This window comes from Rhinatrema bivittatum, chromosome 13, assembly GCF_901001135.1.
Source record: "Rhinatrema bivittatum chromosome 13, aRhiBiv1.1, whole genome shotgun sequence".
Classification (NCBI taxonomy): Eukaryota; Metazoa; Chordata; class Amphibia; order Gymnophiona; family Rhinatrematidae; genus Rhinatrema; species Rhinatrema bivittatum.
This window is the reverse complement of record NC_042627.1, coordinates 9758327-9774770: the sequence shown is the minus strand read 5'-3', so window position 1 is coordinate 9774770 and position 16444 is coordinate 9758327. Positions and strand designations below refer to the sequence as shown.

The 16444-nt window shown below is 44.7% G+C and overlaps 1 protein-coding gene across 8 annotated transcripts in view; it reads left to right on the top strand.

Annotated features, from left to right (window-relative positions):
* LOC115075507 overlaps positions 1-16444 on the top strand; it is a 64812-nt gene that overhangs the window by 30686 nt on the left and 17682 nt on the right. For all 8 annotated transcript variants that reach the window (XM_029575948.1, XM_029575952.1, XM_029575951.1 and 5 more), the window contains exons 3-8: positions 3709-3768; positions 4369-4421; positions 5536-5680; positions 5878-6263; positions 6768-6996; positions 7470-7587. In XM_029575948.1, the coding sequence (XP_029431808.1) occupies positions 3709-3768; positions 4369-4421; positions 5536-5680; positions 5878-6263; positions 6768-6996; positions 7470-7587 (991 nt within the window). The remainder of the gene's footprint in view (positions 1-3708; positions 3769-4368; positions 4422-5535; positions 5681-5877; positions 6264-6767; positions 6997-7469; positions 7588-16444) is intronic.

Here is a 16444-nt window from a genome sequence, read left to right as displayed (position 1 = left end):
TTTTTTATTAGCATTTATTTAAAGATTTCTGCCCAAGTCACATGCATATGGTCAGTAGACTGAGTTAGTGCCTTGCATCCTTGTCTGAATCAGTTCATGTTCATAGTGATCTCCTGGCATATTTAGTTTTACAGCATTAAGAGTTTACGTTATGAAAATCCATTGATCTGAATGTGATGAGGGCAGTCTGGCTAAGTCAGTGCTCTTGACCTGGATCAAAACAGATGCACTAACGATATACATGTGGGGTTTCCCTCCTCCACAGCATGGTTCCCCGCCTCCCATTACTGTACTTAGCAGGGAGGAGGAGCTTGGCCTGCGGCATGGCGGGATTGTTTCGGCGCTATTGCCAGGGCAGACCTGGCTTGGGCTCCCAGGAAGAGGTCGGCTCCCATCTCCTTGGCCTTGGAGGAGCAAGCGAAGTGGGTTAGAGGGGGGGAGAGCCAGGACAGCTGGCATTAAAGGAAGCCCTTTCCTCACGGAGGGGCAAAAGGGAAAAACAGATGTCTTTTCTCTTCCCTTCCCTGTGGTTATTCCACCAGAAAGGGACCCCCCCATGCGACAGCCAGGGTAACTGAGGAGAACTGGGGACCTAGATTTTGTGGTGCGGTGGCTTTGCGCACATTGCTCCGTGTGAAAGCCCAGTAAATTCCCGTTCGGAGGGAGAAGGGGAATTCTCGTTGCTGGCAATCGTTCTGAAACTCTAGGGGTCCTGCAGGCCTCCATTCGCAGGGGCTGCTTGAGCTCTGAGTGCGCTGAGACTGCCTTCTTGGGATTAGCGGTGGCTGACTAGCAGATGCCTTGGGGGGGCCTGGGCAAGGCAGGTGCAATGCACATTGACCCCAGGAGCGGGGGCCAGGAGACTCTGATGGTTATGCAATTGGGCACCAGATTTATTGCCAGATTCACACCTTTGCAAATTGTCCCTCTCTGGTCTCCTGGCCACACCTAGTCTTCTCCCTCCTGGATAGCAGGGGGTGCTGGGGCTGCTTGGGGTCTGCTCCCTTTCTCCTTATTTGCTCCTGTCTTATGCTTTCCAGCTGATAAATATGCATAAGCTCATGCATAATCAGTGGTGGGCGGAGTGCTGCATTGCAGGTCTTTTTCCCCCTTCCCTTTTCTTCAGGGGGGGGGGGGGAATCCTGCCATGTCTGGACCAAGGTTGTCTGTCACCGTCAGCATTTTCTCCATTTGAGTGTTCCCCCTTACCCAAGAGTGAGGGGGGGGGGGACCCTATGACCTCGGGTCTTCCCTTGGCCAGTCAGTGACTTCTGCTTTTGAGCTAAAGTTTGTGCAGTTTCCCTCTGCCTTGGTTTTATTTACACAGGAGCTTACAAAAAAGCAGATCTTGATAAGTATCCTTCAGTTCTGGTTAAAGTTTTTCAGCTGGGCAAAGTTTCTTCTTTTTCCACTGCGACTGTTTGTTTTTTTGGCATGTCAGCATACTTGTCAGCATCCCTCTTTGGCTATTATGATTCATATTGGGTGCTTTCAGTGGTTAAACATGGGATATCTCCCTACAGACCCGTCACTGAAAACTGTTTTTCTTAGCAGTGACCTGCTCTGCCAGACACATCTCAAAGCTGCAGGCTCTGTTGTGTAGAGACTCTTACTTGGTCTTCTCCCCTGATTCAGTTACCTTCTGTCTCATGCCATCCTTTTTGCCTAAAGTGGTATTTTCCTTTCATCTGTATCAATCAATTTCTTTGTCAGCCTTTAGTAGCAGGGACTGTCGGGGAAAGGACAGTGCATCGGCTGGATGTATATTGTGTTCTTTCAAAGCACCTAAAAAGGACAAATCCCTTAGGAAAAGTGGGCAAGTTGTTTGTATTGTTTGGTGGCCCTGGAAAGAGGAGGCAGCCTCCAAAGCTACCTTGGCTAGATGTATCAAGGGGGTGATAGTTTCATACTCTTGGGCAAATTGGCTCTGGTCGCCCTAAGAGCTCACTCTGTGAAGGCACAAGCAGCATCATGGATGAGATCTTCAGGGCTGCTAAGTGGTCTTCCCTGCATGCCTTCACAAAGCACTACAGGTTGGACATGCATGCCAAGGCAGACTCAGTCTTTGTAGAGAGATTCATTAAGACTGCCCCCATCATCCTCTCACCCCAGGAAGAAGAAGATTAGATAACTCCCATACATGATCTAGCAAGAACATAAGGAAGGTTAAATGATGCTTACCTGATAATTTCCTTTCCTTGAGTCCTACTAGACTAGTCCAGATCTTGCCCAGGAAGAGTGGGGCGATAAGGATCAATGGATTCACGTGAGGTATGCTCTTATGTGCCCTCCTCCTTTTGCCTTTCCCTCGTCTTACCTCTTGACTCTCTTGGCGTGGTCTTCAGTATGTGTTTGTAGAATCACATTAGGAGGATTTCTGGTGGTTACAGTGCTTAGGCTACTGGTATTGACCAGGACCGTTCCTCCTTTATAGCCCAGAGTGAGATCATAAAAGAGATGTGTCCTCTGTGAAGGAGGGAAATCCCATATATGGTTTATCAGGACTGATAGAAAATAAATCATCACATAAGCGTAATGTAACCATTTGTTTTAGTAAAACCTAGAGCTCCTTATTCAAAAGATTTGTCTGGCTAACTTTGGGAGTTAAAAATATTCCCTCCATTGAGCTGTTACATTTTGTCTGGACAAACCATTGCCTGAACAGAATTTATCCACATTCAAAGAAGCAGGGTTGGAGGCATTCTCAGGGTGCAGTTACAGGTCAACTGGACAGGGCTATAAAGTTAGCCAGACAAATATGGTCACATCAGATGCTTGTCCTGAAGTTAGCCGTGTAACTTTACCCAGATATATTCAGTCGCACTCTTAGCCAGGTAAGTGCCGATGAATAGCTGGGTGGTGATCCCTGGGCAACTTTCCCACTCACCAGCCTGCTGTCTATCTGCAGCGGAAGTCACGTTCACATGCTGGATGAGGTTTAAATAATTTACCCATAAAAGATCTCTCTTAAGCTTTCCTTTTTGTAGTAGATATGTTGTTTATACATAAAGTGTCTCATGCACTCGGAAAAGGCTGAGTATATGCCTTTGTAATGGAAAAGCTGACATATCTTGTGCAGCGTAATTTAGTCTCATGAATAAATGTCTGGCACCATTTCAGCGTTGGGCTGCGTCAGTCAGTGGGAATCGCAGAGAGGTCAGTCGGACTTGCTTTGCCAGACCTGTCCCGTCTGCTGTGTCTCTGGGCTCTGTGAGTCAAGGAGACTCACAGGGGTTTCAGACTGTTTCCTGTTCTGCTCTATTCCAGTCTTGCTCATCCCTGAACAGTATGGATCGGCAGGTCAGACTGAGGTCAGGCTGCATCCAGGCCTACCACATCCTTTGGTTGTATTTTGTCACAGGGAATCGTGCGATCCTGATTTAGTCTGCCCTTAAACCATATCCAGCCTTTTTGTACCCATGAGTGGTGTGGGTCAATGGGAATCACAGTGAGGTCAGAATCCTGTGGCTGTGTCAGTTTTACAGGATCACACTTGGGGCTCACCATGCCTTATTGTGGTCCATTTTTGTGCTGTATCTGTCAGGTCAGGTGCATTAGTGCTGCACTCAGTGGGACTCAGGTCAGTCTGAGTACGGCATCTGACTGCAAATTGCAAAAAGAAGTAACATTTAGCTTTGGTCTGAATTAGATTTCCTAGCTTCTGACATCCAGGAGGTCTTAACAATTTTTCATTTTATTTTTTTGTAGCCTTTTGACCTGAAAGAAATGGATATAATGGTGAACTTCCCCGATGACTACCCTCTACAGGTATCAGTTTGTCTGAGCGTGCTCATATAGTTGGTCCTAATTGCTTAGTAAAGATGGCAGCAGATCTTGCTGAGCTAGACGCGAGAGACTTTCCCTCTCTGTTTTAAGTAAATCACTCTGATAGGAGGGGCTCCCCCTCTCCGATACTCTGGTTCCAGTCAGAGTGCACTTCCTTGAATTCTTTTGATGTCAGAACTTGAAGTTTTGGTTTTGGGCTCATGCGTCAAATCCCTGAGAGACCGCTTTTCTCTGTACAGTGTAAGGAGATCTTTACACGACGCCATAAAACAACAATTGGCTTTCACTGACCTCCGTGATCGTGAACGGTGTCCCTCTTCTTGTACGTGGCTGTGAGCTGGCATTCCCTGTCAAGGAAGAGTTTACCACCGGTTCCAGGGGATCTGACCCTGAAAGTCTCTGGGCAGTCTGGTGTCTGGAGCCCCTGTACCCTGACGATTCCAGGGTCACCATGGGAGCCTGGAATGCATCAGAAGATGAGAATTCCGTCTGGGGAAGTCTCCGCTTAGCAGCTGATAGGGAAGCAGGTCAGAGGCTTAAAGCTCCTTGACACTGATGGAACAATTTGTTTCTCATTCACAGGTGTTTACTCTGAGTATCCCCGAGGACCAAGACTTGCCATCTGTTATGGGCAGGTAAACATTTTGAGCTTTTTAACTTTTTTTGGGGGGGGATGTTAATAATAAAGCAGACTTTAACTTCCAAAGAGTGAAAGTATATCTGGAGTGATTCACGAGATCATGTAAGAGATGTTAAGCACTTTTTAATCTACCGTGGTTTTGTGTTTTAAAGATCATAAAAGTAGTTTTCATAGCCAGCGGAGAGCCCACTGACATCCAGCATGTGAGCTTTTATTCACATGCACTGGAGGCGATAATCAAACCCTGGCTGTACAAGTTTACCCACATCAAATCTGTTTGATTACTGTCTCCTGTTTATTATATATTTCTGTATTCCTTTTTATGTAACATTTTGAAAGTTTTTTTTATTTTAGTTTTGTGCCTGCAACAGGAGAGAGATGAGGTGGTGGCAGGGGAAACCAGAGTTTTTTTCCTGGCTTGAAGTGTTTGCATTGACTGGTAGGGGAGATAGCCCAGAACAGTGCTGTGTAGATCGATTGAGGTTATTTAAACCCAAACAGCAAATTACAATGGGCTAAGCTCAGTGCCATACTGAAATGCCTGAACCGCATATGGACAACTTTGATGGAAGATTACAGAATACAGGAATGTGCAATTAAATACATAAAATGGTGAAATCAATTGCCACTCGTTGATGTTGAGAGATTCTGCTTGATGTGTCAGGTCCCAAAAGTTACAGATGGGGAGGATGCAAGCCGGAGCTGTCAAATTAACCCTGCACAGTTTCTCCCCTTTCACCACTGGAACCCTGAGCACACACACTCTCACACACACACACACACACACACTCTCTCTCTCTCTCTCTCTCTCTCACACACACTCACACTCACTCAAAACTTCCTGTTGTCTGCCAGTTGTTACATAGAAAGCTATCAGCATGTCAAACTAGATTTGCAGACTCTTTGTAGCTGGCTATAATCTTTAATTAAACTTCTAGGGGAGAGATGTGTGTGGTCTTAAATACGCCTATGTTGTATCGCCATTAACAACGCATCTGATTTTCTGCAGGATCAATATGACTCCTAGAACTCCTTAAGGTAGGGTTTGTTTGGTTTTTGAGTAACTTGCACGACTTTTACTTTGACTTTTTCTTTCCGCCTTAATGCAGGCACATTTGCCAAGCTTCGGAGAAGTGGCTGCAGGCAAAATATGCAACCAATCAACTCCTGGGAAAAGTGGAGCTGCTGTTCCGTCCTTTTCTGCACTGGCTGGATCGCAACATGGAGAAGCTTTTCACCGAGGGGGCGCGGTTGGTAAGAGACGCCCAGTCTTAGAGTAACACCAGCTGAACTTGTTTGTTAGGCAGAAATTACTCCCAGGGAAAATAACAGGACTCTGACAGGATATTTCTTAACTAAGGAAGTCATTGCACTGTGGGACTGTGACAGTATCTTGACTTGTGAAGTAGGTTTATAGTGCATGGAGCTACTCTCTTTGTTTATCTGTACAGCTGAAAAGGGATATTGAGGCAGAAAAGGCTGGGATTGAGTTTGTCCCCTACCAGCAGCTTCAGGCAGCCATGTCCGCCTCATCCGTCGACCATACCGATTCTGGCAGTCCTGAGGAGCAAAGAGAGGGCGACGTAGTCGCAGCCGAGTCTGAAATCTGTGATGGAGAGGGGGATTCCGACAGCTGGACCAGCTGCGACGAGGAGGATTTGGAGCCAGATATACCACCTGGCAGAGGCAAGACTGCCGCCAGCACCCACCCTTCTAGAGAAGATGCGAGTTATGTGCGGTTTAAAGGAACTGAAATTAGGTTTATTGGCTTGCAGCTGAGTGAAGGAATCGGTACATTGGTGGCCCAGAAGATCACCGTGTCACTGCAGTGCAACAGGTAGGGATACAGAATCACAGCAGGGGAGGAAACGAAAACCTACCTGCGACGACGTGTGTGACTTGTCGCAGGCACAAGATAATTGTCCCTGCAGTGTAGGAAATAAGGGTGTGTAAAGGTCAGCACAAGCCCTGTGCAGCCATGTCACCACGTTGAGGTTTAAGGTTTTGTGGATCGGAGCAGAAGTGTGGCTGGTTACACTGTTAATGGCTTTTTGAGAAAACTGAAGCTACGCTCTCTAAACCCCAAAATAATATAAGATTGCAAGGTGGGAGTCTAAAATATCTATCCCCAGCTTCTCCTAAGGGAAGTATTCACCTAGGATTCACTGTCACTGTGAATTCATGAGGACATTTCCCTTCAGAGAACACCACCGTTGGGTCTGGGTCTTGGAGACAAAATCAGTAATGGGCCCCACCCCATGTGTGGATGAGTTTTTGACACACAGCACGCACATACGTGCTGTGCTGATGCCAGTCTTCTTTTTTTTTATTATTTCCCTAGGTGTAAAGTGACTGCTGATCTAAGCATGGCAAGTAGGCACCCATGCACAGCCCAGTGTGAGAAATGCAGCTCCCATATTAGTGCTACCTTCCAGCCTACTATGCTGCATCAGTACACTGCCCTCCTAGGCCGCTTGGAGCTGCAGGGCGCCGTGCCGGTGGATCTGGTTCTCCAGGACTGTGTGTTTGTGGTGAGCTGTCTGAACTGCTCACAGGAGGGGCCAGTGCAGGTAAGCAGATCCCGTGTACTGCCCTGCCGAAGGTCCCTAGTTCAGGCCTCCTGCACCCCTGGGTTGGCTGGAGCCTGGGATGCGGCAGAAGCAGCATTCGCAGCTCCTGGTAGTGCCAGGGCCTGGGACGGTCACCCCCCCCTATTCGCCACTTTCTAAGGACAGCCATTTGTGAAGCTGTAGATGACAACTTAATGTGTCTTCTATTTGGATTTATAGCCCATGACCTGGCGTGTGCTCTTGGTCTCGGTTTAGTTGTTGGAATGGCGAGAGGGGGGGAGGGTCTGTTAAAATAGGGGGGAAATCCTCTGGTAGTTGTGAATATGAAGTCTCAAGGTGCCAGGATCCTAGCACTGATCCTGAGGTAGAAAAAAAAGGGTGGGAACTGTCAGACGAAAAACAGTGTGATGCCAACTTTGTTTAATGCATTTACTGACTAAAATTGGTTTACTACTTCTGTCGGTACTTTACAGAGTCTCTCGTATGGCTTGAACAAAGAGATGAACTGCTTGCATTGTCACACAAAGCTCACTGTCCTTGTGGAAACCACACGGTTCCAGAAAATAGAAGGCTATTCTGAAAAAAGCACAGGTAAGAGCCTCATGAGTCTTCATATTACACAGTGACTCTTAACTCCATTCTTCCTCTTTGACCTGCCAGACCAGTCCAGACAAGTGGCTTAAACTCTTGCACCAGCAGATGGAGGCAGAGAACAACTTCCTGGAGGATAGATGGCTATGGGTGATTAAAAGATTTAACTGATAATCTGATGATATAAATTCAATAGTTTAAAGGGAGCAGTTGTTTACACTTTTTCAGGCCTATGCAATACCATGCGCTGCGGCCAGAGCACGGCTCAGCATGCAGTTGGATGTGCGTTTTGGACGCGCACCCATAACCCCCCATGCAAAATGGGGATTAGTGCGTCCAATGGAGCGTGTAGCTAATAGCGCTTATCACATGCAAAGTACATGCAGATGAGGCTATTAGCTAACCACCCCGACACAAAAAATTTCCCGCGCGGCCAATGTGCCCTTGCAATGCGGCAAATTTTATGCCAGCCCGGGGCTGGTGTAAAGGTCTGCTCAAGGGCTCATTGTGAAAACCCCAAATTCCTGCTTTCTGTGATCCCTCCTTACTAGTATTGTCGCAATACTAAGTAGGAGGGACCACAGAAGGCAGAAAAAAAAAAGTTCTGAGCGCTCAGTATACACCCACAATATACGCTGTCCAGGCCATACGTACTGTGGGTGTATATTGTGCCGGTGGTGGGGCGAAAACAAGCATCCGTTTCCTAACCTGCACCGACAGCCACCTTTTCAAAGCACATGGGGTGCACAGTTCCCCCTGCTGCCTCCTTTTTACCCTGGCAGCTCATTTAAATATTAAATCGGGCACCCGGGAGAAGGGGGGAGATCAGCTCACGTTAGAGTGGGTGTTCAACGCGCACCGATATTGCATCGAACTGTCTGTGAGGTAATCAGTCAGTTTTATTGTAGCAGCGTAAGTCTATGAGATTTAATACATTACATGTCTGTCTTTATTTATTTATAAATAACTTTTATATACCGACATTCAAATGAATATCACATCGGTCCACATACAACTGGGGGAGCCAAAAAACTAGTAGGGAGAAAGGAAGGGTAAAGATACAATTAACAGGGAATCGTAAGGAACGGGGTGAGACTGCGGAACGGTCTAAGGGAGCAAGTGAGAGCACTAGCAGGAAGGATACAGCAAACTTAAAACTTTGTGGAGATAGCAACTATATTACATAATCTATTTACAAAACCTGTGTGACAGCCAAAAGCACTAGCTGCTGCGGCAAGTTGTAGTGACCATGTATAATATTTGGGGTTTACCAGAGAGGGCTATAGGGAAGTTAGGTAGTGAAAGGGTTACATAGTCGGAGTTATGGAAACTGGAGGGGTGAGGACAAGAGACTAGGATGGGATTAAGTGAATGCTTGTTTGAATAACCAGGTTTTTAACTCTTTTTTTTAAAGGTGTTTGGACAGTGTTCCAGGCATAGTCAGGCGGTATCGAGTTCCATAACCTAGGACCTGCGATGGAGAGAGCACGATCTTGCGTGGAAGTGAGCTGGGTAGATTTGTGTGAGGGGGGCAGTTAGAGTCCCTAGGTAGGCGGATCTGGTAGGCCTGTTGGGGATATGAAACTGGAGAGAGTCATTAAGCCAGTGAATCTCATTATTGTGTAGGGTTTTGTGGATGATGGTTAGGCCTTTATGAAGGATTCTAGCTGGGATAGGAAGCCAGTGGAGGTCTCTGAGGATTGGAGTGATATGGTCAGATCTACGGGAGTTGGTAAGACTTCTAGCTGCTGCGTTTTGCAGCATCTGCCGAGGTCTGGTGATGGACGCAGGCAATCCTAGAAGTAAGGTATTGCAGTAGTCTATTTTTGAAAATAGTGTAGTTTGGAGGACAGTTCGGAAGTCGTTATGGTGTAAAAGGGGTCTTAATTTTTTCAGGATGTGTAATTTGCAAAAGCAGTCTCTTGTAATGTTGGTTATGTGTGTTTTGTTTTTTTTTAATCTTTATATGCATATCTTTACATGCATTTGCATGTGATGAGCGCTATTATTTTCCAGGGGGTGTGCCCGCTCATTTGACGTGCTAAACCCCTTACAGCAGCCAACCACGTGTTAAATGGTGCACACGGCCAAGCGCCCTTTACAGAATCGGCCCGTCGGTTAACGCAGACCTATTCTTATTTTCCTCTTCCTCTCCAGCTCCTTCACAGTGGAGCTGCAGGAGGTTAGGATCAGCTGACTTGTGAAAATGAATTCACATTGAGGTATCCTGAAGTTCTACAGAACAAGAACTTTTAGCCTTCCTCCATCCCTTGCCAGGAATCAGGTGTTTGACCCGAGTCCCAATGACTTCCTGGACATAGTCCAAGATAGGAGAAGGTCTTTTTAGAAGTTCATTTCCAAGTAAGAATTCTTCCCCTGAATTCTAGTTAATGTGTCTGTTGTCATTTTTCCTATCTGAATGGTGAGCCACCCCCTTTCCAGAGGTTTTAATGGACTTGTTAGAGTTGTCATGCCAGCAACTTTCATTCCTACACAAACACTCAGTCTCTGAAAGAGGCTGGTGGTAATCAGTGTGACGTCTGAAGCTAAGTCCCCAAGGGCCTCTCACACAGGGAAACACACCTCGCAGTTTAATGGTAATAGTGTACCTCTGTCCCCTAGGTTGAGGTCCACCCAAGAAACATTCCTGCTTCATAATAGAATCAGAAGTTGGGGAAGTGATCTCGCTCTGAGGTTTATCACTTAGCACTCGGGATGTAGTCTGCTCAGGTTTACCTGACATGAGAGAATCTGGTGCGCTGTCAGTCAAGACCTGCAAACGAGAGAGAAATGATTAGCCAGTCCCTATCAGCAGGAGGTGAAGGGGATCTGGAGTGTCCCCCTGGGTAGTACCAGGTACTCGGCTGCTCACAGCCACGTTGGCTGGACCGTTTTTGGATCCTTTGTCAGTGTGAGCAGATCGGGCGGCATTCTCTGCATTTGTTCTTTGGTTCGCGGCTTGGATTTCTCCTAGCACATCTTCCAGACTGGATGCTTTTCCAGCTGCTGTTTTTCTGTTCTGACCATTGGATTTCTGGCTGGGCATTGGGATAATTAGCTGCCTCTGTTGCTTCACTAGTACCAGGATTATTCTGTAAGTTAGAGTATTTATTTAGAATTTTCTTCTGCATGCAAGTAAGAACTATGCACAGCATTGACAATTTGTTTTTTTGTACTGGAGACTTATTACTGTTAAGTCTGCTTTTAGCAAAAATGTCATCAAATGGGCTATGGTCTTCAGAACAGCTCATTCCATGTGCAGCCTGTTTGGCACATGTGGGTTTCCTTCGGATCTGTTCTAGAGAAGCTAGATTTGGCTGGGTATCCTCTTTAAAATCCATCGCGCATCTTTGGTGAGAATCAGGATTTCTTTGTTCCTGAGCGCCCTCCTGTGGTGATGGGTGGGTACACCTTATCAAACTCTGGGTGATTTTCTTTCTCCTCCCTTCTCTTCTTTGACAGAATGCCCGGACTTGGGCACAGTTGATGCTTGACCCCGTCCAGGTCCACCCTCTGTCTTCAGAGCATCTGAGAACTCCGGTCTGGATTGCGGATTGGAGGGTCCAAAGCCGGCCGAAAGTTCCAGTAACTCTGAAGAACTAGCTTGCTTGTAACAAGACCACCTCCTCAGTATCTTGAGTACGAGGCTCGCTTAAAAGCATCAAATTCTGCTTGCACTCTTTTTAGACTGCACGCAACGATCCCTTCCTTCCCTTACAATTGGCGCACAGTGTACACTCTTTACGCAACTCCTCCTGCCCATTTTGCTGGAGAGATGTCAGTTGTGCTGTTCAAGCATCAGCTTTCACTTTATAACTCTCAGACGTAGGCAGAGCTAATTCTAACCGCTGAATCTGTTCTGCTTGGACCTTATTTGACTCTTCAAGTTCCAAGCATTCGCAGCTTGGCTATGTGCATTCTGTTTCTAGATCTAAGATTGCAATAGTCTGCCGATTTTTCATTTGGATGTACAGCTGGCACCAATCTGCCAGTACAGCGTGATTCTTGTCGACTACTGGTTTGTGATTCCAACCCCTGGATTGTGCGTTTAACAGCCCCTAAAGCATGAAAAACAGTAGAGCCTTTTAAAGTGCTCACTGAGGTCATTTCCATTGTTCTTGGGAGGCATTGCCAAAACTTTTAAGAGTTTGACTGTTCTCACAGAATCAGTACAATTTCCCTGTTTGCATTTCATCTCTGCCTGTGTTTCAGGAGAGAAATCAACATGCCTTTGTTCCTGTGCCGTAACCTGCGCTATCAAACTCCCCAGCTCTTTTCTTCCCCACTTAGCAGGCTGTATGTGTCTCATAAAGGGAGACTGTCCTTCTCCCATTTAGAGAGAGATGGAAAATCTGCACTGGACTTTGAAGGTGAACCACACGACAGCAGAGATTTCTCTTAATTCCGGACAACTGATTTCTGCCCAGAGAATCCCTAGACTCATTCGGAATAGAAAGTCTGTATTAGAACATTAACCCGACTCTTAGTTTTAATCATGAACGGGGGTCCCCCGTCCATCCATTGTTTTATCGCTTTAATCAAAAATATTCAAAAAATGCCTTTATTTGAAAAAATCTTTTTGGACTAAACAGCTCACCGCCACTTAAATTCAGAAATGCTGATCTGTAGACAGTATAAAGACAGTATAAATGTTAAGTTTATATTCTTATAATTTCTCACTACGAAATATGATTTTTTTTTATTTTTTCTATTAAAATTTTCTTTGAAAAATTGTTTCAAAATACTAAAACAAATTTAAGGAGAAGGTGAAACGTTTCATAAATTTTCTCGTGATATTACCATCTTGTAATGTATCAAATTATTTAATCATGAACTATCCACCTCCGTCCTTGATGGTTTTTTTGATTTATGAAATGTGCGCTCGTGTAAATTGAAATGAGTCCTTTTTTGGGGGGAAATTTTTATATAGATATGTTACTATTTCCTAAATTTTTTTTTTTTTTTTTTTTTACTAAAGTACCAACCAGTCATTACTGATAAATTGCAATTAATCTATTTGCAGAGTGTTAGAAAAAAATCAGCTTGACTTAGTAGCTTACATTCGGGCCGATTCAGTAAAAAACGCGGGAGAGCGGGCGAGGCACTAATTTCTGAAAGTAAAATGTGCGGCTTGGTTGCACATTTTACTTACTGAATCGCGCGGGAATACCTAATAGGGCCATCAACATGCATTTGCATGTTGCGGGCGCTGTTAGGTTCGGGGGGGGTTGGACGCGCGTTTTGGATGCGCTATTATCCCTTACTGAATAAGGGGTAAAGCTAGCGCATCAAACGCGCATCCAAATGCCGGCTAACAGTGCGCTCCATTGGAGTGCACTGTTCAGGCCGATACAGCCTGAAAATCCTGCCAAACTTAGCTTGCAATCCGAATATATCGCATAGCCGACTTATCTTAGTGAGTGTCATTGTCCACCCGTCGTTATCCACCCGACAAGGCCTTGTTTCAGACCCAACAGAGTCTTTCCTCAGGGGATGTATATATATCCTGCTGTATAGTCGGAATTACATGTCTTTCAAGCTGTTTATTGCAAAGCCGCTGTGCAGTCACCTCCTTCAGGCCACGCTCTTTTGAGACCAAGCTTTTTTTGAAAACTGTTTTACCGCCTCTTTGACCGTAGTGCTCACCTCATTCAAGTCACTCCCTTGTAAGGTAAATTATTTTAAATAATATTCTCCGCCGTTTATTCTCACCTGACGCTCTTTGATAAAGACGCTCTTTGATAAAGTTTATTTGTAAAATTGTAAAGTTTATTGTAAAGTTTTTGTAAAGTTTATTGCACCCCTGTTTCTTGTGAACCAGCATGATGGGACTACTGTCTTGAATGTTGGTATATAAAAAAAACTTAAATAAATAAATAAAGACAGCCTTTTTTAATTTCTCGAGCCGTAATGCTTCTTATATTACTCCGTCTCGGGAGAGCGAAATCTTGTACTCACCAAAAAAAAGCTTGGACTCAAGAGTCAACTGGAAAAATTGTGTTCTCTGTCTCTATTTGCTGGAAGGGTGGCATAAACCCATGCGTCTGGACTGGTGTAGCAGGATTTGAGGAAAGGAAATTAACCAGAATGACTAGATTTCTCCATAATAGTCCAAATTGCTGTACTGTGGTGAATACTTTGAGCATTTCTTCGTGCCAGTGAGTCTATCCAGTGGAACCCATAACTGGTCAGATTGAATGAAATAGATAATGCTAGGCTAGTTTTCTTTAAGCTTTCAGATTGGTAAATGACTAAATTGAGTTCTTTAATGTGGGAGTAAAAAGTTTAGTATTATGCCACCAGATGGCAGAGCAATCCAGAGATCAGAAAAGATCCAGCGTAGCAAAGGACAACTACAGGCCTGGAATGTGCTCTTGGGATTTTATAGTGCCAATTGGATTTGTGAAAACGTTCCCCAATCTGCCTATTTTTTTTAATCCCCATTTTGTCCTTTAAATCTCCCATCTAGATAGCAGGCTTGGACAGCATAGCTGCCTTTCAGGGTCAGGAGGGACCTCACCTTCCAGATCCTCAGCTCCACTGAATGGCCTATAGGGGTTCCTGAACTATTGATCTTTGTCTCCCCAAACTCCTCCTGGCCCCGCACAACAGGAGGCTGCAGCCCAAACTAATCTCTTTTCTGTGTTTTGTTCCTTCCTCTCTGCTCTAATTCTTAGGTCTCCTTTCATTTCTCTTCCAATAGAACAGGACTTACATTTTTATGCTTTAAGACAAAACTGCGTGTATGATGACATCACCTTGTTTATGAAACTCTTCTTCCTGGATTGAACTCTTGGGTGATTCATGTTTTATTTATTAAGTAGGGCTTCTGATTTTAGGTGTTTATAACATGTACATTTTGTTATTTTATTTTTTTAGATATCTATTTAAAATTACTTGTTTGCCACGCACTCCCACCATCGTGGCTGTAAAGGAGTGTAAGGTAGACCCTCCGGTAAAGCCCGGGACCGGACATTTAGCCTGGTCCACCTTAAAGCCACAGACAGAAAGGGAGTTCTGTTCGGAAGGCATTTTCCTTAGAAGGGGTTGAGAGTTAGGACAGGGAGAATAAGCGGCCCCAGGTGAAGAGAGAAGCCGAGGAAAGGCCAATACTGACCAGCTGCGAATTACATTGCTATTGAAAACTGCTAAGCAGTGCTGTTTGTTTGTTTTTCTGTAAGTAATAAGTTTGAGTAAAGAGCCAGAAACTAGCGTGAATGTATTCTCTGGCCAGCCTCAGACCATGCACGGTGCCACATTAGTGTTTTGCAAGATTAAAACATACATGGATTATAGATACATAAAGGGTGATATTCAACGCTACTTAGCCAGATAAGTTAGGACTCATCCAGTTAGGTAGCAGCGGCTAAATATCCAGCCCTACTTAAATGGCCGCCGCTTAGCCAGATAATTAGTTATCCAGCTACTTAGCTAGCCAACAAGTGACTGTTAGGGGAGGAGCTGACTTAGCTGAATAAGTTATCCAGCTAACTCCAATACTCAGAATTAACTGGCTGAGTCTGGCCAGCCTATAGGGCTTTCATAAAGTTAACCAGATCAGAAGACTGGAGGGTTGCCAATGTAACGCCAATTTTTACAACAAGATCAAGAGGTGATCAGGAAACTACAGACCACTGAGTCTGACGTCTGTGCCAGGCAAAATGGTAGAAACTATCATAAAGATCAAAATTACTGAACATACAGATAAGCAGAGTTTAATTGGGCAAAGCCAACATGGATTTAGCCAAGGGAAGTCTTGCCTCAGCAATTAGCTACATTGTTTTGCGGGCGTAAATAAACAGTGAATATAGTGTATCTGGATTTCTAGAAAGCATTTGACAAAGTCCCTCATGAGAGACTCAAGAAAGTAAAAAGTCATATAATGGGGGGGCAGTGTCCAATTATGGATTTCCAAATGGTTTTAAAAGTTGGAAAACAGAGAGTAGGGTTAAATGGTAAATTTTCCCAATGGGGAAAGGTGAATAGTGGAGTGTCCCAGGGATCTGTTCTGGGACCGATGCTTTTTAATATATTTATAAATGACCTGGAAATGGGAACAAGTTAAGTGATCAGATTTGCGGATGACACAAAATTATTCAAAGTAGCTAACTAACAAGAGGATTGTGAGAAATTGGAAGAGGACCTTGCAAAACTGGGAGACTGGACATGCAAAAGGAAAATTAAATTTAATGTGGACAAGTACAAAGTTATGCACTTGGGGAAGAGTAACCCATATTATGGCTACACAATGTAAGGTTCCACATTAGGAGTCACCACTCAGGAAAAGGATCCTAGGTGTCATTGAAAATACGTTGAAATCTTCTGCTCAGTCTGCAACAGCAGCAGCCAAGAAAGGAAATAAAGTGCTAGGGATTATTAGGAAAGGAATGGAGAATAAAACAGAGAATATCATAATGCCTCTATCGCTCCATGGCGCAACCTCATCTTGAGTATTGTGTGCAGTTCTGGTCACCACATCTCAGAAATAGAAAAGTTACAGAGAAGGGCAACCAAAATGATAAAGGGGATGGAAGAATTCCCTTATGAAGAAAGGCTAAAGAGGTCAGGACTCTTCAGCTTGGAGAAGAGACGGCTGAGGGGGGATATGATAGACGTCTATAAAATGAGTGGAATGGAACGAGTAAATGTTAATCAGTTGTTTACTCTTTCAAAAAGTACAAAGACCAGGGGGGACACAATGGCGTTACTAGGTAATACATTTAAAACTAATAAGAGAAAATATTTTTTTACTCAGTGCATAATTGAGCTCTGGAATTCATTGCCAGAGGATATGGTGAAAGCTATTAGTGTAGCTGCATTTAAAAAGGTTTCCAAGTTCCTGGATGAAAAGTCCGTA